The 26336-nt window shown below is 37.4% G+C and overlaps 1 protein-coding gene across 1 annotated transcript in view; it reads left to right on the plus strand.

The window, feature by feature from the left end:
- The window catches only part of NEK1 (NIMA related kinase 1), a 203879-nt gene that overhangs the window by 170764 nt on the left and 6779 nt on the right, over positions 1-26336 (plus strand). Inside the window, exons 28-33 of the mRNA XM_068552774.1 lie at positions 3165-3253; positions 4649-4881; positions 11561-11712; positions 14749-14957; positions 15970-16100; positions 16274-16406. Coding sequence (XP_068408875.1) covers positions 3165-3253; positions 4649-4881; positions 11561-11712; positions 14749-14957; positions 15970-16100; positions 16274-16406 — 947 coding nt within the window. The remainder of the gene's footprint in view (positions 1-3164; positions 3254-4648; positions 4882-11560; positions 11713-14748; positions 14958-15969; positions 16101-16273; positions 16407-26336) is intronic.

Consider the following 26336-nt stretch of genomic DNA (forward strand, 5'->3'; position numbering starts at 1 on the left):
GGCTTATTCACTTTCATCGCTCTTCTTGCCTGTATAATATTTCATCTGAATTTAGAATTTATTAAATTTAGCCCACCTTCCCTCACATAAAAAAAAATCAGTTTATATTTTATCGGGATGCTGAATTCATAAATTAATGCAGGGACGTGAACATGCTGTGTGTGTTCTTCCTGTCCGAGAAGAACAGAATAGGCCTTGTTTTTTGATCAGGTTGGGAGTTTTCTTTATCTAGGCTTTGTGCTTTTATGGGTAAGCTTATTCCTAGCTTTATTATCTTTTGTTTGGTGTTATAAATGGTGCCTGTTCCTCTGTGAGATCTTGTAACTAGAAGGTTGTATATATGAAAGCTGTGGATTTCTTTATATTGATTTTGTACCCTACCATCTTATTGGTATCTACTATTGTTCATGATAGATTTTCAGTTGAATCTTTTGTATTTTTCAGATATACAGTCATATCATATGAAAATAATGATGGCTTTATGTCTTTCCAGTTTTTTTTTAACACTCGTTTCTTTCTCTCCAGTTGCATTGCTTCGTACCTTTATACAGTGTTAAATATTGGAAATAGGGCTATCTTTGTCTTGTTCTTCATTTCAGTGAAATGATTCTAATGTTAACCCTCGTTAGGCATGACTATAATTTCTAGCTCAGAGTATTTACTCATATTTTACTGGCTAAAAAAGTCAGGAGTGTATTTTGTCAAATGACCTTTCGGTATCTATGGAACCATTCATATAATTGTTTTCCTTTATCTGTTGGTATAATGAATTATATTAATAGGTTACCTAATATTGAACTATCCCGCATACCTTAGTAAACTCTACTTGGCCATGATGTACTACTATTTTAATGTACTTCTGTTTGCTAATGCTTCATTTTAGCACTTTTGCATTAGTACTCTGGAGAGTCATCTGTAGTTCCCTTTCGTCATGGGAAGTCACTGTCGTATTTTGGTGTTCTTTTTATCTTCCTTCTTAAAAAGTAATTGGAAGTTCCTTCCTTTGCTGTGCTTGTAACAGGGATTGTCAGATGTTTTCTGTAAAGGGCCAGATTGTAAACTTTTTTGGCCGTGTAGACCATATGGTCTGTGATGCAGCTGTTCGATTCTGCCTTTGTTCTGCAAAAGCAGCCATAGGTAACACATGAACAGGTGAGCATGGCTGCTCCAGTGCAACTTTATCTGTGAAAACAGGAGGTGGGCTGGACTTGGACATGGATGCAAAGCTGTACAAGCATGTTTATTACAGGAGAGTCATAGGAAATCATTTGAAATAGTCTGAATAATCATTAGTATGGAAGTAGCTAAAAATACTGTTCTTTTCTCAGTATACCGCATAATGGGTACGCAGCACTGAAATAAAATGGAGCTCCATGTATTAATATGGAAATATGTCAAAATATTGAATGATTAACAGAATAAAATTATTTTGAATAAAAAGCATTTCCATATATTAGAATAATGCTATGATAATCCTATTAAAATTATTATATATCCTTAAGTGAATATATATGTATGTAAATGTAAGGGAAAAGTATGGTAAGATGTACACAAAACTGATAACAGTAAAGGCAACCGGGAATTGAGTGGTTAGGGGACTCCTAAAAGAATCATTTTTTTTTTTTAATTGAGGTAAAATTTATATAACATAAAATTTATCATTTTAATCAGTTTAAAGTGTACAATTTGACACTATATGGTTCCAGAACATTCCCTCAACCCCAAAGGAATCCCTGTGCCCGTAAGCAGCCACTCCCCGTGTTCCCCTGCCCCCAGCCCCTGGCACCACTGATCTGCTTCTATCTCTGTGGATTTGCCTATTCTGGATTTGACACTTCCTGTGGAACCGTACAGTGTGTGGCTTTTTGCATCTGGCTTCTTTTACTTAGCATACTGTTTGCAAAGCTTATCTGTGTTGTAGGATGTATCAGTTCTTCATTCCTTTTTATAGCTGAATAATATTCCATTACATGAATATACCCTATATGTTTATCCATTGAGCAGTTGACAACATTCAGCAGATGATGGTGGGTCATTTCCAGAGTTGCTTCTGCCTTTTGGTTCTTTTGAATAGTACTGCCATGAACATTGTGTACAATTCTGTGTTTGCACACCTGTATTCAGTTCTTTTGAGTATATATATTTAGGAGTGGAATTGCCACAGCATATGGTGATTTTATGTTTCACTTTTTGAGGAACCAAGGAACATTACATTTCAAATGAAGAAATGTATTACTTGTATGATTAAAAATAAAGCAAAACTTTTAGAAATAAAAATAGAAAATTGCTCAAAATTTAAAACTGAAAAAGTAAAAAATTATTTAAATTTGAAATGGACTAAAAAGTACTAGCAAAATTAAAACTGCCTTATAAACGAAAACCCCAGAAATAAATTACTGGCAACTTTTGGAACATGTTTTTCTAGTTTTTACATTTTTGTTAAAAAAAGAATACATCAATTTAGTTCCCAGCATGTATTGAGATAAAAATTGTGAGTTCTTCTTTACATAAATCAGTTCATTCCCTTTAAGGGTTAAAACGTTTTTATACATATTATTCTATTCCTTTTACTGTGCTACCCAGCATTTTTTCAAATCCTAACACCATTTAATATAAATTGGTCTGAAAATTGCTTACTTAATAATATATCTTATCATTCCATATCTGGTTATACAGATCTCTACTTCATTTTTTAAATAGCTGCATAATATTTCATAGTATATATCATCATTGTTTTCTCTTCTCTGATATTAAGGGGCATTTTGATTGCTTACAGAAGTGGTTCTCAAACATTGCAGCATTTTAAAACAACTGTCTCAGCCTTATCCCCCAAAGTTCCTGACTCACAGGACTAGGGCAGGGCCTGGGAATTTGCATTTCACACAGGTCTCCATGTATTGCTGACGTCTAGGGGGCCGCACTTTGGGAACCACTGGGATGAGAATGTTGAGCCTGGTTGTTGTGAATGAGTGTGACTGGTGAAGGTTTGAACGGCTGAAACGTAGGATTGTGCTTATAAGAGACAGTGTGTGTATAAGTGAGAAGAGTATTCAGAAGAGGGATCACGGGGCTCTAGTGAACTTGTGTTCCACTCTTTTGTATTTGAGAGTGTTTTTATTTCTAGTAAACCATGTTCTTTTAACTGGTGTTTCTATTTGTGGCAGGTTGGAAGATAGGATCACCATTCAGCAAAATGAAGTTTCTGAAGATGGAGCCCCGAGGAGCATGGATCACCTTAGTGAAGTTCATGTAGGTGAGCATCGCTGTATTGTCCTGATTACTTTCTGGAAGGTCGTTAGCACTAACCTGTTCTATTTGGACTATATATTAATGGAGAGCATTGCTAACCACTGACCTTAATTATCTAAAAAATATAATAGGCATAGAGCACTGGACTCCGCATTTATTTTTTTATTATGTTTTTTGAAGTATAGTCGATTTACAATATTGTGTTAGTTTCAGGTGCACAGCATAGTGATTCATTTTTTTAATTTGCAGATTAGATTCCATTGTAGGTTATTACAAGATATTGGGTATTGTTCTCTGCGCTATTTTTGTTGGTTATCTATTTTATGCACAGTAGTGTGTATCTGTTAACCCCATACTCCTAATTTGTCCTTCCTGCTCCCTCTCCCTTTCGGTAAACACAAGGTTGTTTTCTATGCCTGTGATTTTGTTTCTGTTTTGTACATAGATTCATTTGTATTATTTTTTTTTTTAATTTATTTTTTTATTTTTGGCTGTGTTGGGTCTTCGTTTCCGTGCGAGGGCTTTCTCCAGTTGCGGCGAGTGGGGGCCACTCTTCATCGCTGTGCGCGGGCCTCTCACTATCGCGGCCTCTCCTGTTGCGGGGCACAGGCTCCAGATGCGCAGGCTCAGCAGCTGTGGCTCACGGGCCCAGCCGCTCCGCGGCATGTGGGATCCTCCCGGACCAGGGCTCGAACCCGTGTCCCCTGCATTGGCAGGCGGACTCTCAACCACTGCGCCACCAGGGAAGCCCCTGTATTATTTTTTATATTCCACATATAAGTGATATCGTACAGTATTCGTCTTTCTCTGCCTGACTTATTTCACTAAGCATTATTTTCTCCAGGTCCACGTTGCTGCAAATGGCAGAATTTCATTCTTTTTTATGGCTGCTGGACTCTGCATTTATAAGCCTGTATTGTTTGGCAATGTGGGCAGTGTAACTTTTTGGTCAGTTATCTTACTGAATGTTCAAAACAAAAAGAATTGCTTGCCAAAGCTAAGCCAGTATCTCAGGACATTAAATAAGTGGTCTTCTTATTTCTAATAGTGTTAATTAAAATATAAGAAGTACAATTTTTTAATATCTAACCTATAGGAACAAAGATAACCTGGAGCTATTGAGTGTTTAAACAGTACTTTTTCACAATGTCCTTGCTTTTGTGTCACATTTTTGAACTTCTGTTGTAATGGAAGAATTTAACAAGTTAAATCTCCTTTCTGAAAATAAAACATACCTGGTTAAAGATTATTTATAAGGTAATAAAATCACATATATATTTGATTTTGTTTTTCATGGAGTTTTTGCTATGATTCATGTTAAATAGTATACTTTTTCAGTATCACTTAGCACGTTGAGTACTGTATAGATTCGTCATGTAATCTTTCCTTTATTCCACAGAACCTGGGGTGGATGGTTCTCCACACTCTGAGGGTGATGTAGATGAATCTATGCAACCAGAACCATTTTTCCATAAACACTTGAAAGCAGCCTCTCAAGTCCAGTCAGTCCTCTGTTCACTAGAAGAATCCTCTCCACTTCGACCTCACTGTGGTTCACCACCAAGAAATAAAAAACAGAGTTCCTTGCTGATTGGACTTTCAACTGGTCTATTTGATGCAAACAACCCAAAGGCAAGTATGCTCCTCAAGTGGAAAACGTTATCCATTTGATAACATTTCACATTTTCTGTTTTTCTTTGATAAGCTGTAATATTGAGTTTTAATCCCTTAAAAACAAACACATACACATGAAAACACACTCATCAAAACAAACAGAAACAAGAAAAACCCTCCATCTTCTCCCCAATACTGAAAAGAAATTGCCACTGGGAGTACAGCTAGGACAAAGGCTGCCTCATTGGCTCCATGTGCAGGGTCTCTTCATAGGGTCTACTTTTATTTGAGCAGAACATCCCTCTTACACCCTCTTATTCTGTCCCCTTTCCCATTCCCAACCCAAATTCCATTTTTAGTATTGGACTGAGCTTGAGCATTATGTCTTAAAGGGATAGAAGTGCCGTGTTGCCTAATTTGTACCTAGAAAGATTAGTAGATGTGCATCTGCACTTTCTGGTAAAAGTTTTCCAGACCTCTTATCTTTTCTCACTCTCTGTTTTAAAAATATGTAACCAATTTTTTTCTTATTAAGAGATTAGAACATTATAGAAAATTTAGAAATGTAAGTAATCACATATCATTTTATTACTTTTCATATATGTAATTTTTACATATATGTAACTTTTTAATAAAATAGGATATTATGCATACTCTTTTTGTAACCTGCTTTTCTATATAGTATATATTATAAAATTATTACAAATATTACTATCACAAAAACAGCATTTTGTCATATTGTCAAATATTCTCTCATATCCTCCTGAATGGCAACAAATTCCATTGTTCTGCTATGTCATGCTTTTCTTTAATCTGTTTTTACTGTTGGGCCTTTAGATTTCAATTTTTGTTGTTATAACCACGTTCGTCTGTATCTTTGTTCATATCCACAATTATTTCCATAAAATAAATTTCTGTAAGTGTAATTCAAAAAGGTATATTGTATAATGTCTGATTTTCCTTCAAGAAACAGTGTATAGTGCTATAAATAGTATGTGAGAGTTCATACTCTAAATAACACCAACTATTATCATTTACTTAAAAATTGTGTATTTAATGAATGAGTAATGGTATCAACTCTTTAAAGTTTATATTTCTGTTTTTACCAGTGAGTTGAACATTTTTCATATATTTAACTCTGCATATGAATGAATTACCTGAATTCTCTTGTCCTTAACTGTTTTTTAAATATTTTTTAAATGAAAAATTGATTTTCAGTTTAATTTTCCGGGTGGATATGTTTTTACTTTGTGGAATATTTTCTTATGATTTTCTTAAATGCAGAGACTGCTAAATTCTCTCACTTATCTGATAGCATTCAGATTTTCAAAGGTGTAAACTTAGTGTATCCTTGGTGGGCAGAAAAGTATCACCATATAATTCATGTATTTACTTTTGTAGTAAAGGTGTATGTGTAGCTGTCTTTATCCCAGAGCTTTTTAATAACTTACTGCTGTCTATAAAAGTGAATGGACTTTTAACTGAATAATACATTTGATTACTTGATTTCCTTTCATGACCTTAGTTCAGCCTTAATAGTTCTGTAGAAGTACTTACTCTGGACTTACGTACAGCAAAGCAGATTTCACGTAGAGGGAGGGGACAAGAAAAATCTCTGGAAAATCAAAGCAGTCTATAACCATTTTAAGGCAAGGACAGAAAGCCATGCCTGCCTATCCCATAAATCTCTGAGATCATGAGAGTTCATCACTGTGCCAAAATAGTAAATAATCAGTGTTCATAATGGTGGCTTTGAATCATGAAGAAAAGGTGAAAACTATTTATAAGCGTTTACATAATCCATTTACTAAAATGGGGTAATTTAACCTCCTACAGAGATTTTTGTTAAAAGTTTTTTTTTTTTTAAATGTTAAGTCATACTACTTTTGTCCTTTTTTTTAATTAAAGGAAATCCTTCTTGAGCTTTGGATCCTAGCTTCCCTCACCTTCTTAAGGAAGTCACTCCTTTACTTTTGCCCTCCAGCCTGCGTCATGAACGTCCTTCTCTGTGGTGGGTCATTCCCACAGGACACCTGCTCTAACAGGTCCCATCATAAATGGCAAACTTCCCGTAAGCACATGTCCTCCCCTGCTCCCACCCCACTTCTCTTTGTTGTATTTTTGCAGTGTCCCTGCCACTCACTTCCCAGTACATTCCAGTGTGGTTGTCAGCCCACTTCTCCACTGAAACTGCTCTTGCCAAAATCACCAGTTACCAGTACATTATCAAGTTCCCTGTACCTTTTTCTCTCACCTTTCTTGACTTTTCTTCTTTCAACAGAGTTGATATACCCCCTTCTTTTATAATCATTTTATCTGTAGGCATCCTGCGTATCATCTTTCCTGGTTTTCCTCTGCATTCATTGTCACTCTCCGGTTTCCTTTGCTGCAGCCACTACTACTAACAGATCTCCTTAAAAGAGTATAGATTCTTCTGTCATTGGGTGAATTGTTCTGTAAATGTCAAGAATTAAGTCCAGTGGTGGTGTTCACGTTTTCTTTATTTTTACCGATTTTTTTTGGTCTACATTAACTATTAGTTGCTGAGAAAAGAAGATTGAAATTTTTAACTATACTTGCATAACTATCTATTTCTCCTTTCAGTTCTGTCAACTTTTGCTCCATGTATTTTGAAGCTCTGTTATTGAGTGAATAAGAATTTAGTATTGTTCTCTCTTCTGGGTGAATCGATACATTTATTGTTATGAAGTGTCACTCTGGAATAGTGTTTTTCAAGTCTTCTGTATCCTTTTTCTTTTCTTTCTACTTGTTTATCAATTACTGGGAAAGCACTGTTGACATTTCCAGTCAATTGAATGTAAATTAATAATATTTATGTCTTCTTTATAAGTTGACCCCTTTATCATTATGAAATGACTCACTTTATCCCTGATCCTGTCACCTTGTTCTGAAATCTACTTTGCCTGGTTTTAACATAGCCATTCTAGCTTTCTTATGCTCAGTGTTTATATGGTATATATTTTTACATCCTTTACTTTTTTTTTTAATTAATTAATTTATTTTTGGCTGCGTTGGGTATTTGCTGCACACGGGCTTTCTCTAGTTGTGGCGAGTGGGGGCTACTCTCCATTGTGGTGCACAGGCTTCTCATTGCGGTGGCTTCTCTTGTTGCGGAGCACGGGCTCTAGGCACGCAGGCTTCAGTAGTTGTGGCACGTGGGCTCAGTAGTTGTGGCTCATGGGCTCTAGAGCATAGGCTCAGTAGTTGTAGCGCACGGGCTTAGTTGCTCCGCGGCATGTGGGATCTTCCCAGACCAGGGCTGAAACCCGTGTCCCCTGCATTGGCAGGCGGATTCTTAACCACTGCGCCACCAGGGAAGTCCCTACATCCTTTACTTTTAATCGTACTTATTTCATATAGACTTCTTGTAGTTGTCATAGAGTTGCATCTTGCTTTTTAACCATTCTGACAGTCTTTTAATTAAAGAGGTTAGACCATTTATATCTAGTGTAATTTTCAATATATTATCAAAATGATATGATTGATAAACTTATCATTTTGCTATTTGTTTTCTATTTGTCTCATTATTTCTTTCATTCCTTTTTTACTTTTATTCTCCCTTTTGAATTGAGTATTTTTAGTATTTTATTTAATCTCTACTATTTGCTTATAAAGTAGACTTTAAAAAATATTTAATGGTCATTCTCAGTTTTCAGTATACATCTTTAGTTTATCCTGGTCTGCCTTCAAATATTGTACTGTGTCACGAATAGCATCAGAGCCTTGCAACAGTACATTTCCATTCCCCTGCTCTTGCCTGTCCTTTGTGGAATTGTTGCCATGTGTTTTATTTCTGCATGTATTATAAATTCCACAATACATTTCTATTGTTTTTGCTTTCAACATTCAATTATCATTCACAGAAAGTAAAAATTGAGAAAGGAAGTCTTTTATATCTACATATTAACCATTTCCAACATTCTTCATCCCTTTGTGTAGAATTCAAATTTTTATCTGGTATTATTTTTCTACGACTTTAAGAACTTCTCTAACACTTCTTGTGTCCCTGTTGGTGATAATTTTTTTTTAGCTTTTGTTTATTTAAAAACATTTTAATTTCACTTTCACTTTGAAAGGGTATTTCTGCTAGATCTAGACTTACATTGTCTTCTGGACTGCACTGTTTCTGACAAGAAACACCATAAATACAGTGGCAGCTTTCATAAGGCAGTTGTAACAGAGTGACTTAATAAAATTGAGAGTATAACACATAAATGAAGATTATTGAAGGTAAATTTGTAATAGGTCAGGATGAAATAGTATAGAATAGTAAAGATGAGACCTAGTGATCTCATTTGGGGAGTAGAGTGGAAGACTGATCTCTGTGAAAACTGGAGAATTTACTTTCTTGTTATAGAAAATGCAGAGTGGGGGAAAGTAAATATTAATGTACAATTCACAAATAACACAAGTGCCTTAAATGTCTTGTTTTGATTTGCTAAAATATCAATTCTTAGAAAATGTCCGTAATTTTTGCCCTTGGTAAGTGTTCATAATTTTTTAATGTTTTAAGTCCATTTTTAACCTTGTTTATGGGTTGAAGTGAGCAAGTATTTGTAGAAGCTATTTTGAGGGTGTAGTGTTACAGTTGAATTGCAGTAAGCAGAAGCTAAACAAATGTGCTCATCATAAACTATTTTATAGTATAGCCAGGGGATTACTAACACATAATTTTGTATTAAAAATACTACAGATGAAAAACTGAGTTGATAGAATTAAGTAGAATTTCATGTGAAGTTCTATTAGTGCAACTACTACTAAATTCATTCATTCTTTATGTGGTTGTCTTCATTTTTGAGAAAAAATAGAACCAACAGTGAGAGATCTAAAGGAACTGCATTTTTTTAAATGTTTTAAGGTTTTCTAAAACATTGGTTTCCTGTTTGATTTATAATGGTACCAAATGCTAGCTGCATAAATAATCATACTACAAAAAATTTTGGAAAAAATTAGTCTGACTATAAATGAAGTAAGATCTGAGGCAACATGTTCTGGATTAATAGCTATTTTCAGGAGGATTTCTTTCTATTAATGTCCAAACTATAGAATATTATTTAAACAATATGAAAGAAATCTAGTAGACTCAGAATTGCAGAACTGGAAGTGTTCTTATATAAAATTCTTCTTATGAAGATGAATATCCTGTCTAAAACTTTAACAGTCTGTCAGGGAAGACTGTGAACATTAGGATTTTAAATATAGGACGTTTGGGAACTGTTGGATTGCTGGGTGTGTAAACCCATTCCCAGAGGTACAGACCACTTGAATTTTCTTTCTAACCCTATTATTTTATGTTAGGTGATGAAGTTTATTTTAATTAATGACAGGAATAAACTAGAATTGAGATGATTTTACCAGGGCTAAAATTTATCTCAGCCTAAAAAGTATTGTATCCTTTTGTGTAGTCCCCTTGTATTTAGGTATACAATGCGTATATGCTATTTATTTTTATCGATTAGCATGTATCTGGGTAAACTGTTAGTGGCTGCGTATTTTGCATACCCCGGGTTTATAATATATGTGGCTCAAACCATTCAGATAACAAACAAGTCAAGCGTAAATTCTGCTGACAGTACCATTGTTAAGTGCTTTAACCAGGCAGTGTATCTGCACCATCTTGTAGTGCATCACCATTTTTTTTCTCTTGAGTGCTGTGATATGTAAATTACGTTCAAATAATAGAAGTCTATTCCTTTTTATTCTCAAAAACAGATTGTACCAATAAAATTGGCCAAGTATATACATTTTCATTAATATGCTAAACACTGTGTGTTCTGCACAATCTCCCATCTGGTGCTGGGTTCTTATCGGGGCCTTAGGAGTCACGTTTCAGATCTTACCGATCCCTTTAGGGTTGACCAGCCCTGAGACTGACTTCTGTAGATGTGTGTGCCGTAACCCTGTCTGTCCGTCACGTTCCAACTGTGGAAAGGGTGCTGGACAGAGGCTGTCCCTCTTATCCTGGTCTTGTCCAACGCGGTTCACGTTCCAAGCACCTCCGCCGTGTTTTGCTGTCTCATCTCGGTGTGCTGGGCTCTTCCTCACCCTGCCGCTCCAGGTGCTGTCAGCGTGAACTTGGAGGTGCCTATCTTCCCAGCCGTCCTCTCTGGTGGGAAAGGCGCTCGCTGCTCGCAGGCCGCTGCTCAGGGAGGCCCCAGGGGGCTCTTCTTTGCACTAACTGGAGGCCCCGCTCTAAGCTGTTGGCCACCCAGCATCTGCTAGGGCAACGGGACACTAAGGGCCACCAGTTGTGTGGGGTGCTGCTTAGCCAAGCTTGGGCAAAAATACCCGGAGCGCGTTGGACGTCGGGAAGTGAGAGGAAGACTCAGGAGGGGTGCCGTGGCCGAGGGGTGGCAGGGCCTGACCCAGCTCCAGCTGCCTCCATGTGCACACCCCAGATAAACACCCTCCCTACCTTTTAAAGTCCACTTCACATTGAAACCCAAGCAGAACTCGCAAGCTTACTTTCATCACTGAAAAAATACTGAGCTGAAGTTCAAGAGAAGTAGGTTCTCAGCTTAGGCAAGTCGCCCCTGAAGCTTCTAGCTTTAAATGGATGATCGATGTGTATATATAAATAACAAAATTATTATTAGCTCCAATTTTCTAATTTTTTCTCTCATTTTAATTTTCTCACTGTCTCACTCCTAATAAGATATCGGTTGCCTTTTTATAGATGTTGAGGACATGTTCACTTCCAGACCTCTCCAAGCTGTTCAGAACACTGATGGATATCCCCATTGTCGGAGATGGACGTCAGGACAATCTTGAACTGGATGAAATGGAAGATGAGCATGTGAAGGAAGGACCTTCCGACTCTGAGGACATGTGAGCACGGTGACATTCGTAGATACCGACACTAACAGGATTTCTGAATTTACACATGTTGTGGAGATGGAGACTCACCCACAGTTTTTAAACATGATCTGTAGCTGACCTTGCACTACTCCTTTAACTTTTTACAATGTATTTAAAGTACAGTCAAGTAAACTTTGATATGTGTGTCTGCCTCTAAATACTGTAACTTAATGCCACTTGAGGAATGTAAGGACAGGGTCACCATTGTGTTCTCTGTCTTACTGGCCACTGAGCACCCATCACAACGCTTGATGTGGCTGGTGCTTAACTGAGTGAACCTCAGCAGGATAATGACTGTTTGGTAGTGTGATGCCACATGGTACAGGGATTGCAGTGGGAAACTGAAGGACTCACTACTCTACTCTGCCCCAGGAAGATGCCAGAAAGCTCCGTCCACATCTGTCTCCTGCCGGCTGTGATTTCAAAACCATGGCAGTGGGGAGTTAGCAGGTGGAATAGTGTGTGTGTGTGTGTGTGTGTGTGTGTGTGTGTGTGCGCACATGCTCACATGTGAGTTCTGCACTTAACTGCTTTCACAAAATTCCCTTCTTATTAATGCCTGAGGAATCTAGAATCCCAGAGGAAAATTTAACCAACAGTCCTGAAAGAGCTGGTAACTGGCAGCTCCTTAGACAGTAATACCCCTTCACCTTCCTTGATATCAGTCGGCCTTCTCAGCCCATCCGACAAATGTTACAGACTTTTTGGGGAAATAAAACCAGAGTGTTCAAGAAGTGTATTCAAGTCACCAGGAAAATAGGTTGCAAAATGCTATAATTTTTATGGTTTATCTTTTGATTTGTTTGAATTTAAGTTTCTCCTTTTTACCTCTGCCTTTCAATAGAAACAATGTGTGTTTTGGTCTAATTGAAAGCATGATACCAGTCTCATGATTTTTCTCCCTCTAATTCTTGAGCCGGGCACTGCATCTGGTGCATTTTATTTTCTGTTTTTGGTTTTCTTAAGGCTTGCCCTTTCTTTTTAAATTTCTAGCCAAACTTTATCTTTCAAAAGTTGACTTTTGAATTCTCTGTCTGTCCAGTGGTTAACACTCCATGCTCTCACTGCCGAGGGCCCGGGTTCAACCCCTGATTGGGGAACTAAGGTCCCATAAGCCACGCAGCGTGGCCAAAAAAATAAATAAAGGTTGACATTTTTTTTCCCCCATAGAGTTCTGTAGATTTTTGCTGGTGCCCTCAAAATTTGGAGGAAAAGTTACCTTTTTATCCTTGCTTCTTCTGCTTGGCTGTAGTCATTAAGCACTTTACGTTGTATTTTTATTAAGCCTGTTGGATAACAGGACAACATTTCAGCACCTCTGTGGTTGACAAAATCCTTGGTAACAGTTTTTTTTCCTCAAAGTTTTTATAAGTCATCAGTTTTTATCTGAGTGAATATAGCCTATTTGTGGCTTATATTCTTTTAATAACGAGTTGATGACAGAATTTTATTTTAAAATTTAAGTTAGAAGCTTTTAATGTTATTTTTTAAATTTGAAAACTAAGTTTTTTTCAAGTAAGTTACTCCATATGCATATAGGGAAATTTCACTTGACATTTTTCTTTGGAAAATATGCCTTTTTTTGATCCAAACTTTACTTATGATCATATAATAAGAAAACCTACTAAAAAGAAAATTCAGGACCAGGGTTTAAAGTATCTGAGTCAATTTTTTGAGTGCTCACTTCATAAAAGATATTAATCCTCTTACACTTTTCTGACACTGGCATAGTTAGCAGCCCACTAGCTTTAATACCATCTGTGGTGGAAACTAATTCCTCTCCAGGAAGATTTTACCAACAGGTTAATGCCTAGTCACATAGCAATGGCACCTAGCAGATGTGCGTGGTATGTACGTCTGGTAATTAAATATTAAGCTAACTGCTCCTAGGATGATCCAAAAGATTAGACACTGTCCTTCTCATTCTAATTAGATGATGTTTACTTTTCTTTAACTGCTGCAGAGTCAAAGTGTAGGAGTTTGTACACATATGTACAAAATAAAGATACTTCTACATTAAAAATTATTTTTCTGTTAATGAAAATTTTGTATGAGGTCTCGCATAATAATATTTATGTTTTAGTTCTTCAGTAAGTATTTGTGTATTCAATTAGAGTCTAAACTTTAAGAAAGGGCTTCATCAGCCTTGTGTTCTGCTTAATATCGCTTTTCCACTATTGAAATCCTCACTGGGGGTCCCTAATCTTTCAGAGGACTTTATGTATCTAAAACTCGAATTAACTGCTAGTCTCCAAGTTTTTCCATTTGCGTGCCCCAGGGAGCAAGAAGCAGCTCCTCGGAGGAATGGAGCCGCTGAGTGTGGTTCTTGGGTCTTGTAGACGTGGTCAGAAGGCCTAAATCTCAGTCTCGTTTTTGTCATTTATTGACCATGTGGCCTTGACAAGTCACTTGAGCACCTTGATTCACAGTTTCCCTGTTTCTAAAGTGAGTTTTGTATGGATAAAATTTAAATAGGATAAACAGCTTTAATAACTAAGGTATTATACGAATGTAAGATATTACTTGCATAAATCAGTTCATTTCAGCATCTGTAATTGCACGAAAGTAGAATTAATACTCTGGGCAGTGCCTGGAGGGCAAGACCCCCGCAGTGAGGCTGGTGCACAGCTGTCGCACATCCACACCAAGATTTTGCTGAACCTTCGGAACTACATGAAAGAAAAATATTTAGTCTGGCTCTTCAATACTGAAACGTTCTTTCAAAACTTAAGGAATTAATAATGTTGATAGTTACATGATTCTCTCTGACAAATCAGGACCATTTTATACACGTCATCTTCGGGCGTATGTATTCCAGAAGATGTGTCGTGTGCTTTATCAATCGTGTGACTCCTCATTTCCTTTGTTAAGAACTGTGTTTTTTCAGATTTCTTTCTACCCACCACGAGTACTTTTAAGTAGAAAGGAGCGCATGTATATTGAGTTGAAGTAAAATTTCAGAAAAGTAAAGTTTTGGTAACGCTCCATTTAACTTTTAATTCTCAGTGCGTTTGAAGAGGCTGACACAGACTTACAAGCGCTTCAGGCCTCCATGGAGCAGCTGCTGCGAGAGCAGCCGGGGGAGGACTACAGCGAGGAGGAGGGGTCGGGCCTGAGGACCAGCGACGCGGAGCAGGCCGCCACCGGCACGGACGCGGGCGACGAGGACGACAGCCCCAGCAGCGGGAGCGCTCTCAACGAGGAGTGGCACTCGGGTGCGTGCTGGCCCACACTGCAAGCAGAGTGTCTCTTCCTGGCCTCCGACACGAGCCCCTTCCAGCCTTAAGTGAGGCTGAAGCCTGCTCTGCGTCGCTGACTCGCGTTCACTCTCTCTTTTCACAAAGTCTCCATACGTAGTTGTCCCATTTCTTTTCCACTGAAGTATGGAAATGCTTTTCTGAAGCATTTTTATCCAGTTATCCTCCACTTCTTGACTTACTTTCCTAGTAATAAAGATAATAACTTAGTTTTCTTAGCCCTTTGTGCTTTACAAAGGGCTTCCACATACAGTGCTTAACCAGCAGGGTTAAACTGAAAGAGTTTTTAAAACCTTGACACTTTTTTTTTTTTTTGGTTTGGAAACAGTTCCTTGTTCATATCATTGACCCTAAGATGCATAGAAAATTTGTGTATTTAAATGACAATTTATTTGAGAAGAAGAGGTAATGTGAAAAGGAATGATTCTGCATTCATTTTTCTTTTACTAGAATTTTCCAAATTACCTGGGGCATGTACGTGACATAAAACATATAAAGCATTTATAATACTTTTTAAGTGCCTTCCAAGTTTTATGATATACATCTTAGGTCATCTGTGTGCTCGTTCATGTTTTGCCCCATGTTTAATATCAGGTTTTTAAAAATAGAGTTGGTTGCCTCAGTGCAGAACATATGGGTATGCTTTTTCCTTTTTTTTTTTTTTTTTTTAGCTAAATTCACTGACATCTCTTGGAAAAGTTTTTTATTCTAACCTGACTTACTGTTTATGTCTATAAAAGAAAAGATTTCTAAAGTAACATTCCTGTTAAGACAAATTTATATATATGTACATTGATTACCTATATAAATGACAAGTATTATAATGACAGAAACTTTATATTGAATGTACAAGTAGTCTATCTCAATGACAATATTCACGTGTCACAGGATTTTAATCAATTATGGTAAGAATTATTTTATTCAGTCTCTTAAATCATAAAATGTCTTCTTTTTTATTTATGTTTTTTAGATAACAGTGACGGTGAGATAACTAGTGAATGTGACTACGACAGTGTCTTTAATCATTTAGAGGAACTAAGGCTTCACCTAGAGCAGGAAATAGGCTTCGAAAAGTTCTTTGAGGTTTACGAGAAAATAAAAGTGAGTAAAATGTCACCTAAAACATTTAATTTTGAAATATGCTCTGTTTGAATTACTAGTGAAATGTCAGTGATTTTTATTGGTCAGTAGACCCATTATAAATAATAAACAAAGTCTCCAATTAGAGGAGGTTAACATTCAAATATTAATTTATATTTGGAAATTTGGTATAGGCTGTTCATGAAGATGAAGATGAAAATATTGAGATTTGTTCAACAGTAGTTCAGAATCTTTTGGGAAATGAACATCAGCATCTTTATTCCAAGATTCTTCATTTAGTCATGGCAGATGGAGCCTATCAAGAAGGTAAGATTTCCTCACATCCTTATATTTTAAATAAATGTGCAAAAAATAAAATGACGAATGTAAATTGATGAGCTTATATCACATGCATTTTGGTGAAATCTATATTGGAATTATATCTCGTACTTTTAAGCAATTAACTGTGTCCTTCTCTTTGACTGATTCTGACATAAGCTTTTATTGGCTTTATTGGTCTTTTAAGTCAATATTTTAATTTAATTTGCAAGTAACATTTGAATGAGATTTTTAAAAAGCCTCCTTATTGGACAGCTCTAGAAATTAGAATGCTTTTTTATTAAGGAAGCAGAATTAAATTTTTAGACACATACGTAAAATTTCTCCTAACTAGAACCAAATGTTATCTCTTCTGTTCAGAGCAAGTAGAGTTCATCTACAGTGATTTGAGGGCAAACCATTTTTATATTTGGAAAATATTTACCAATAGAATCACTTAGAATGTGTTAGGACTTTATTAAACGCTATTAAAGTTACAAATGTTCTTCCCCTTGAATTGGTCAAGAGCGCTAATAAGCATGGGACCTAGAGACCAGAGTTACAGTCCCGGCTCTGACAGGCTGGTCGCAGGACACAAGGTGATTCATTTTGCCTCGAGTTTGTTTCCTTTGCTGTCAGATGGCGCATGACCTCCAATCTCATGCACTGTGGTGGGTTTTCAGAGTGTTTATGGAGGCCCCCGTGGGCCTGGCACTTCATTTCTGTGGCCACTGAAGGGCACGGTCTGTGCTTACGTGCTGTGTACAGTTTCCTTGGGAGATGAGACAGATAGATAGGAAAGGAAGTGTAAAACTATACATAGAAGTGCTCATTCTGAAATGTTTTCAGTGCAGTAGGAATTAGAGAAGGGAGATCAAACTGGGAAAAATGGAAAGAAACGTAGAGGGCGTGACTTGTAGGGAAAAGAACAAACCAGCGATTCATGTGTGTTAGGGTTAGACTGACTGTATTAGGAGCTTCCTGTTGAGAATTAGTCTTTGTGATTGACGCTGTGAAATGTGTAAGGCACATGGAGGAAACCAGTGAAGGTTTCTGAAGTGAAAGGACTGACAGAGTGGAAGAGGCAGCGGGAGCACCTGATGGAAACGGTAAGGCAGTAAGTAGGCATGAGTTGGTGAGGACCCGGACTTCGTGTTCAGAGGGGTGTTCAGTTCAGGTATTTCAGAGCCAGGGTTTTATTAAAATATTTGACATTTTGACTCATGAAAAATTAAGTCTGCTAAAATCACAACTCAAGAATGCTTTTTATTTTGGGAGAAACTTTATGGTTATGTAGACTTATTTACATTAACTGTAAGCTCAGCAAAAAATGTTTCTTGAGTTGCTTTAATGGAAGTAAAAGTCTTGTTAAAATTCTAATAGTTATCGTTAAATTGAAACTAGAAAATATTCAGGTAGAGTGAGTACTCTTTTTTTTTAAATTTATTTATTTTATTTATTTATTTTTGGCTGCGTTGGGTCTTCATTGCTGCGCGCAGGCTTTCTCTAGTTGCGGCGAGCGGGGGCCACTCTTTGTTGCAGTGTGCGGGCTTCTCATTGTGGTGGCTTCTCTTGTTGCGGAGCACGGGCTCTAGGTGCGCAGGCCTCAGTAGTTGTGGCACACGGGCCCAGTAGTTGTGGCTCGCAGGCTCTAGAGTGCAGGCTCAGTAGTTGTGGCGCACAGGCTTAGTTGCTCCGCGGCATATGGGATCTTCCCAGACCAGAGCTCGAACCCGTGTCCCCTGCATTGGCAGGCGGATTCTTAACCACTATGCCACCAGGGAAGCCCAGTAAGTACTCTTATAGCTTCAGACCCCACTGCATTTTCATTACTTTTCTTCTTAAGCTAACAGAATAACTGCCAAGGAGTAGTTCAGGCCATTAGCAGCAAGGAACAGATTGAACGTAAACCAGTCCTTTTTATAAGCCAGCAGTTAGTGCTGCCTGTGTGCTTCACTATGTAGTAGTTCAGATTATCAGAAATAGGCACAAACAGAATCATGTTTTATGCTTATGGTGTGGTTGCTATGAAACCTATCAGTAAAAATTTAAGGGAGCTCTTCTTTATTAAAAAAAAATGTCAAAGGACAATAAAATAATTCCAGTTTGGGGAAAAAATATAAGAACGTACTTATCCAAATAAATGTTTAATGTCTTCAAAGCAGAGATACAGACTTATTCTAATGAAGGTATTCCATTACACAAAATATCTTGAAACTTCTCTTTCAGAAATTCCCTGACAGCTTATATACCAGATTCTTTTGATTGTCTTTCTTCATACAAGTCTATTCTGAGAGCATTTAATTTTTTTGGAAAAAGCTTAAAGTTACTTGCAACCAAGTTTAGTGAATGAAGTGGGTAATCAAGATAAATGATATGTGATCTTTTTAAGTAACTTACCATGCAGTAATGAGCCTAATTTGTATAATTAGTTTGTAAACTGATCTAGAATATTTTGAACAAGAATTCATTTCTAAAAATGTTTGTCAAAAATTAATACTATTACTTTAAAGGTATGATTTGTAGACTAGAGTCAAGGATTTAAAGTGTTGATGCGTAATTTTGGCAGTATAAATTTTCATAAGATTTATTTATATTCCATCTCGTTCCCCCAGAAAAGGTTTAACGACATTATATATAGTACAATGTATATATGTGTGTGTGTGTGTGTGTGTGTGTGTGTGTATACACACACACACACACACACGGAAAAAACTGAAATTAAGTTAGAAACAAGTGTTTGGGAAAGTCAACATATCAGGCAAATGAATACCTCAGGCAAATGAGTGCAAGCAATATAATATTAAGCCAAGTTGAAGTAGGAACAGAAAGTTCATGGTCAAAAGGTCTCTACAATTTGGGAAAATAATTCACAAATTTGGTGCTGAGATTTGTAGCAAAGCAGGAAACCTAACTAATTACTTGAGACAAAATATGTTCGTTACTCAGAGGACAGCTCTTTTTGGTATTGAAACAAAAGAAAAATGTCCAGTGATTCTTTTAAAAAGGGGACTATGATACAGTGTTCCTCAAACTCGGGTAACATGTGGAGTCCTCTAAAGGGGAAAATACTCTGTCAGACTCCAAGAATCTAAGCCCATAGACCGCAGTGAAAAACTCAAGTCTTAGTCTTTGCAAATGTCTGTCAGTTGTGTTTATTACTATAAAACATGGGGTTTTTTTATATATATAAAAAAATATTTTTATCAAAATGAATATATAAAATATAAACATTATCTGGAACTTGTATATTCCTGATTCAATTGAAATCTTGGACACCGTTTTATAAAACAGTCCTGTTATGGCCTGAAAACATTCTCAGTAACTTTTACAATATTTGGATTTCATAGGAGCCTTTCTCATAATATGGCATGTGGAAGTTAATGCCATGAGGCCAGAAAAATGATTGCATTTGAGTGGATCTGTGGAGAGTATCAGACTAGCTCTGTTCGTACTCAGACTGCGTCCTTCAGGCAGTTCTCACAAGTATCGTTTCAAGATGCTTTTCATAAGTAGTCAGCAACAGTGTGCTTGGGCGTTAGAGTTGCTTGACAGGTATTTGGAAAACTTGCCCCTTCCATGGAGAAAAAGCACAGTCAGCTGAGCCACGAGGTAGAATTGACACCGTCCTGTGAGAGCTGAGTGGTTTCAGAAGGACACATGCCTACACAGAAGGCCATTCCCCTGCAAAGCACCACCAATCATGCCGGCTAATGCGCTCCTCAAGAAGCAGTACCAGGTTTTCTCTACCACACAAATGAAAGGGCACGAGGACCCCGAGTTCTGGATCATAAAGCCTGCAGTAATTCCTTTAGCCTGGAAAAAAATGTAAAGCAGCTAAACGTATCAACTCACTAAGCTGGTTGTAAAATGTATATTGAATTCTCTAAATCAGCCACCCCCAACTTTCATGGTGCCAGGGACCGGTTTCATGGAAGACAGTTTTTCCACAGAGTGGGGAGTGGGGTGGGAATCGTTTGGGGATGGTTCAAGCCCGTTACATTTATTGTGCATGTTATTTCTATTATTATTACATTGTAGTATATAATGAAATAATTATACAACTCACCATAATGCAGAATCAGTGGGAGCCCTGAGCTTGTTTTCCTGCAACTAGATGGTCCCATTTGGGGGTGATGGGAGACAGTGACACCTAAAGTGTGTTGCTTATGTCCAGTCTACCCCATTAGATGCGCCTCAGCTCCACCTCAGATCATCAGGCATTAGATTCCCATAAGGAGTGCGCGACCTAGAACCCTTGCGTGCACAGTTCACAGTAGGGTTCGCGCTCCTGTGAGAATCTAATGCCACCGCTGATCTGACAGGAGGCGGAGCTCAGGTGGTAATGTGAACGATGGGGAGCGGCTGTAAATACAGATGGAGCTTCACTGGCCCACCACTCACCTCCTGCTGTGCGGCCCGGTTCCTAACAGGCCATGGACCGGTACCTGTCCGTGGCCTGGGGGTTGGGACCCCTGCTCTAAATAAATTAACTTGCTGTTTTGTATTGTTCATCATATGACACTTAAACGTTAGACAGTGATTGGATATAGAATAACTAATTTAAAGTCCTTTTTTTTTAAAATGAAGGTCATGCATTTATTCTTCTTTTACTGAAGTATAGTTGATTTACAATACTATATTAGTTTCAGGTGTACAGCATAGTGATTCATTATTTTTGCAGGTTATACTCCATTAAAAGTTATTAGAAGATAATGGCTATAATTCCCTTGCTGTACAATATATCCTTGCTTCTTATATATTTTATACAGAGTAGCTTGTATCTCTTAATCCCATGCCCCTAATTTGCCCCTCCCCCCTTCCCTTTCCCCTTTGGTAGCCACTAGTTTGTTTACTGTATCTGTGAGTCTGTTTCTTTTTTGCATGTATGTTCATTTGTATTATTTTTAAAGATTCCAAAGTAAGTGGTATCATGCACTATTAGGCTTTCTCTGTGTGACTACTTTCACTAAGCATAATATTCTCTGGGTCCATCCGCATTGCTGCAAATGGCAGGATTTCATTCTTTTTTATGGCTGAGTACTATTCCATTGTATATATGTACCACATCGTCTTTATCCATTCATCTGTTGATGGACGTTTAGTTTGCTTCCATATCTTGACTATTGTAAATAATGCTGCTGTGAACATTGGGGTGCATGTATCTTTTTTGAATCAGTGTTTTTGTTTTTTTCAGGATATATACCCAAGAATAGAATACTGGATCATATGGTAGTTCTGTTTTTAGTTTTTTTCCATAATGACTGCACCAATTTACATTCCCACCAACAGTGTACAAGGATTCCGTTTTCTCCACATCCTCTCCGACATTTGTTATTTGTGGGCTTTTTGGTGATGGCAGGTGATGAGGTGATATCTCATTTTGATTTGCATTTCTCTAATAATTAGTGACGTTGGACATCTTTTCATGTGTGTTAGTAGCCATCTGTATGTCTTTGGAAAATGTCTAGTCAGGACTTCTGCCCATTTATTTCTTTATTTATTTGTTTTTTAATTTATGGCTGCATTGTGTCTTAGTTGTGGCACACGGAGGTCTTCATTGAGGTGTGTGGGATCTTCCATTGCGGCGCAGGCTCTTTCTTGTGGCATGCAGGCTTCTCTCTAGTTGTGGCACGCAGACTCCAGAGTGCACGGACTCTGTAGTTTGCGGCACATGGGCTCTCTCACTGGGGCACACGAGCTCAGTAGGTGTGGTGCACGGGCTTAGTTGCCCCATGGCATGTGGGATCTTAGTTCCCCCACCAGGTATCAAACCCACGTCCCCTGCATTGGAAGGCAAATTCTTTACCACTGGGCTACCAGGGAACTCCCTCTTCTGCCCATTTTTGATTAGGTTGTTTTTTGGTTTGGGTTTTGGGTTTGTTTTATATTGAGTTGTATGAGCTGTTTATATACTTTGGATATTAATCCCTTATTAGTCATATCATTTGCAATATTTTCCCCCATTCCAAAGTTTGTGTTTTTGTTTTGCTGGTGGTTTCCTTTGCTGCGCAAAAAGCTTCTAAGTTTAATTAGGTCCATTGGTTTATTTTTGCTTTTATTTCTTTTGCCTTAGGAGATGGATCCAAAAAATTATTGCTATGATTTATGTCAGGAGTGCTCTGTGTTCTCTTCTATGAGTCTTACGGTTTCAGGTTTAACATTTAGGTTTTTAATCCATTTTGAGTTTATTTTTGTATACGGTGTGAGGAAATGTTCTAATCTCATTCTTTTACATGCAGCTGTCCAATTTTCCCAGCACTACTCCTTGAAGAGACTGTCTTTCTCCATTATATGTTCTTACCTCCTTTGTCATAGATTAATTGACCATAGGTGTGCGGGTTTGTTTTTGGGCTCTCTGTTCCGTTACATTGATCTATATGTCTGCTTTTGTGCCAACACCACACTGTTTTGATTACTGTAACTTTGTAGTAGACAGTAAGTCCCCTACATATGAGTGAGTTCTGTTCTGAGAGCGCATTCGTAAGTCCAATTTGTTCATAAGTCCAACAAAGTTAGCCTAGGTACCCAAATAACACAGTCGGTTATATAGTACTGTACCGCCATAGGTTTATAATACTTTTCACACAAATAATATGTAAAAAACAAAGAAACACAAAAAATAAAATATTTTTAATCTTACAGTACAGTACCTTGAAAAGTACAGCAGTCCAGTACAACAGCTGGCATCCAGGGGCTGGCATCGAGTGAACAGGCAAGAAGAGCTACTGACTGGAGGAGGGAGAGGAGGTGGGAGATGGCAGAGCTGAAGGATCATCAGCAATAGGAGACAGAGGGCAAGGTGCAGTTTCACTCACGCCTGACGCTGATGGCACAGGTTCTGCTTCCTTGCTGGATTCAGTTCTATCTACCCTCTTAAAAAAACGATCCAATGATGTCTGTGTAGTAGCTCTTTTTTTCTCATCGTAGATGACATGGTAGCACTGGATTGCATTCTGAACGGCTGCTGCAACCTTTGCGTACCATTCTATGTTTGGGTCCTGAGCCTCAGAGACTAACAGTGTTTCCTCAAATAAAGAAAATCCCCTTGCCATTTATTGCGTCGTGAATCTCTTCAGTTCTTCAGTTACTTCTTCTTCCTCTTGTAGCTCCACTCTCAATTATTTTCACTTTTCTTTCCATCGTTATCGCTTGGCAACTTCTTAGCCATACCAGCTACACACCGCTGCCTTTACGTGTGCTTCCTGGGCTTGAAATAAAGATACTGTGTTACTGTACTCTATACAGTACTGTACAGTAACGTACACAAAAGCACAACCACTTGTAGAGGATGCATGCATGTGACAGTGTACACCAGACATGCGAACTAACTTATGTGATAGGACATGAGAATGCACATTTGCATCTTTGAAAGTTTGCAACTTGAATGTTCGTATGTAGGAGACTTACTGTAGTCTGAAGTCTGGGAGGGAGATAGCCTCCAGCTTTGTTTTTTTTTTCCTCAAGATTGCTTTGGCAATTCAGGGTCTTTTGTGGTTCCATATGAATTTTTGGATTATTTGTTCTAGTTCTGGGGAAAATGTCATGGGTATTTTGATAGGGATTGCATTAAATCTGTAGACTGCTTTGGCTAGTATGCCATTTAACAATAGTAGTTCTTCCAATCCAAGAGCACAGGATATCCTTCTATTTCTTTGTATTATCTTAAGTTTCCTTCATGACTATTTTACAGTTTTCAGTGTATAGGTCATTCACCTCCTTGGTTAAGTTTATTCCTATGTATTTTATTCTTTTTGATGTGATTTTAAACAGGATTTTTTTTTCTCTTTCTGATGATTCATTATTAGTGTATAGAAAAGCAACAGATTTCTATGTGTTAATCTTGTATCCTGCAACTTTGCTGAATTCATTTATTAGTTCTAATAGTTTTGGGGGGGAGACTAGGGTTTTCTTATATAAAGTATCATGTCATCTGCAAGAAGTGATAGTTTTACTTCTTCCCTTCCAATTTGGATGCCTTTTATTTCTTTTTCTTGTCTGATTGCTGTGGCTAGGGCTTCTAACACTATGTAAATAGAAGTGGCAAGAGTGGACATCCTTGTCTAGTTCCTGAGTATAGAGGAAAAGCTCTCAGCTTTTCACTGTTGAGTGTGATATTAGCTGTGGGTTTGTCATAAATGGCCCTTATTATGTTGAGATGTGTTCCCTTTATACATACTTTGATGGAAATTTTTATCATGAATGGATGTTGAATTTTCTCAAATGCTTTCTGCACCTATTGAGATGATCATGTGATTTTTTTTATGCTTCCCTTTGTTAATGTGGTGCTGTCACATTCATAGATTTGCAAATACTGAACCATCCTTGCATCCTGAGAATAAATCCAACATGATCGTAGTGTATGATCCTTTTTATATATTTTTGGATTTGGTTTGCTAATATTTTGTTGAGGAGTTTTGCATCTATATTCATCAAAGAGATTGGCCTGTAACTTTCTTTTCCTGTAGTGCCTTTGTCTGGTTTTGGTATCAGGGTAATGGTGGCCTCATAGAATAAATTTGGGAGCATCCCATCCTCTTTAATTTTTTGGAATAGTTTGTGAAGGATAGCTATTATTTCTTTATATGTTTGGTAGAATTTCCCTGTGAAGCCCTCTGGTCCTGGACTTTTTTTGGCTGGGAGGTTTTCTTTATTACAAATTCAATTTCACTACTAGTGATTGATCTGTTCAAATTGTTTCTTCTTGATTCAGTCTTGGCAGGTTGTGTGTTGCTAGAAATTTGTCCATTTCTTCTGTCCAATTTGTTGGCGTATAACTGTTCATAGTATTATGATTTTTTGTTACCTCTGTGGTATCGGTTGTTATTTCTTCACTTTCATTTTGTTTATTTGGGTTCTCTTTTTTTTTCTTTGTGAGCCTGGCTAAAGGTTTATCAACTTTGTTTATCTTATTAAAAATCAACTCTTAGTTTCATTAATCTTTTCTATCTTTTTTTTTTGGTCTTTATTTTATTTATTTCCTTTATGTTTTTTCCTACCTTCTGCTGACTTTGGGCTTTGTTTGTACTTCTTTTTCTAGTTCCTTTAGGTGGTAGTTTAGGTTGTGTTTTTGAAGTTTTTCCTGTTTCTTGAGGGAGGCCTGTATCCCTATGAACTTTCCTCTTAGAACTGCTTTTGCTGCATCCAGAAGGTTTTGGAATGTTGTGTTTTTATTTTCATTTGTCTTGAGGTGTTTTCTGATTTCCTCTTTGATTTCTTCATCGACCCATTGGGTTTTTAGTAGCATGGTGTTTGGTCTTCATGTGTTTGTTCTTTTCCCTGTTTTCTTTCTGTAATTGATGTATGGCTTGATATAATTTCTATCCTCCTAAATTTGTTGGAACTTGTTTTGTGGCCTAGCATGTGATCTATCCTGGAGAATGTTCCATGTGCACTTGAAAAGAATATGTACTCTGCTGTTTTTGGATGTAAAGTCCTATAGAGATCTGTTAAGACCAACTAGTCTATTGAGCTATTTAAGACCACTGTTGCCTATTGACTTTCTGTCTGGATGATCTGTCCATTGATGTAAGTGGGGTGTTAAAGTCCCCTACTATTATTGTAGCATTGTCAATTTCTCCCTTTATGTCTGTTAGTTTTTGCTTTATATATTTAGGTGCTCCTATATTGGGTGCGTGTATGTTAACTAACGTAATATCCTCTTCTTGTATTGATCCGTTTATTGTTATAGTGTCTTTCTTTATCTTTCTTTATGGCCTTTGTTTTAAAGTCTATTTTTGTCTGATATATGTATTGCTACTCCCACTTTCTTATCATTTCCATTTGCATGAAATGTCTTTTTCCATCCCCTCACTTTCAATCTGTGTTTGCTTTTAGCCCTGAAGTGAGTCTCTTGTAGGCAGCATATTGAAGGGCCTTGGTTTTGGGGGTTTTTTAAAATCTAATCAGCTACCCTATGTGTTTTGATGAGAGCATTTA

Source organism: Eschrichtius robustus, chromosome 10, assembly GCF_028021215.1.
Source record: "Eschrichtius robustus isolate mEscRob2 chromosome 10, mEscRob2.pri, whole genome shotgun sequence".
In the NCBI taxonomy this organism is placed as follows: Eukaryota; Metazoa; Chordata; class Mammalia; order Artiodactyla; family Eschrichtiidae; genus Eschrichtius; species Eschrichtius robustus.